We start from the raw sequence: 758 nt of genomic DNA on the forward strand, positions 1-758 counted from the left end.
GGACGCGCTGCAGCTCCGTGTTGGGGGCTCTGCCGGGGGTGACTGGAGAGCTCTCATGCCACACGAGTTGCTCAGACGCGGATCGGCTTTGAGGCCTGGCCGTGGGGGTCCCAGGGCCCGATTCATACCCGAAGCCCGTGTAGATGGTGCTGGAGTCCTGCTCCGCGGGAGCAATACAGAAACCCTCCGTGCCGAGTTCCTCGGGGCTGGTGACGACAGACACTGTCCTCGTGTGTTCGTCCCGGCACTTGGGAGGCTGAGGCAGGAGGGCTGCTGCTAGGAGTTTGAGGCCGGCCTGGGCTATGTAGCGAGAAGCTACCTCCAAAAAGAAAAACAAGAGTATCCATTCGTACTCGGTTTAACCTGTGGGCCCCGGGCTCATAAGGCGGAGTGGATTTCTCAGCCGTACTCCCCGTGCTCCCAATGGTGGGCTCTGACTTACTGGTTCGTACGTTTGCAGTTCTGAGGATTGAGCCCGGCGCCTCGCACGGAGCTCCAGACCCAGCCCTTTCCTTGCTGTATTTGGAGACAGGCTCCCCCTGCGACGCCCGGGCGGGGTTGGAACTCGCAGCCCTCCTGCCTCGGCCTCCTGAGCGGTACAGTGTAGCTGGAGCGGGCGGCAGCCTCACTCTGCATCCGTCCCTTGGGCGGCGTCTCTCTCCGTTCTCCCCGAAGGTCCAGGTGGCCGGCGAGGAGGAGTTCGGCTTCCCCAGCCCCCAGCCCCGCGCCCGGCAGGTGCTGCGCCTCCGGGTGTCCGA

At 64.4% G+C, this 758-nt stretch overlaps 1 protein-coding gene across 1 annotated transcript in view; it reads left to right on the forward strand.

Moving 5' to 3' along the window:
* Csf2ra (colony stimulating factor 2 receptor subunit alpha) overlaps positions 1 to 758 on the forward strand; it is a gene marked incomplete at its 5' end in the record, with an annotated part of 5435 nt that overhangs the window by 1902 nt on the left and 2775 nt on the right. The window contains one exon of the mRNA XM_033760230.1: positions 676 to 750. Within this exon, the coding sequence (XP_033616121.1) occupies positions 676 to 750 (75 nt within the window). The remainder of the gene's footprint in view (positions 1 to 675; positions 751 to 758) is intronic.

The sequence above is a fragment of the Fukomys damarensis genome, unplaced genomic scaffold (assembly GCF_012274545.1).
Source record: "Fukomys damarensis isolate Sample0158 unplaced genomic scaffold, DMR_v1.0_HiC HiC_scaffold_39, whole genome shotgun sequence".
NCBI lineage: Eukaryota > Metazoa > Chordata > Mammalia > Rodentia > Bathyergidae > Fukomys > Fukomys damarensis.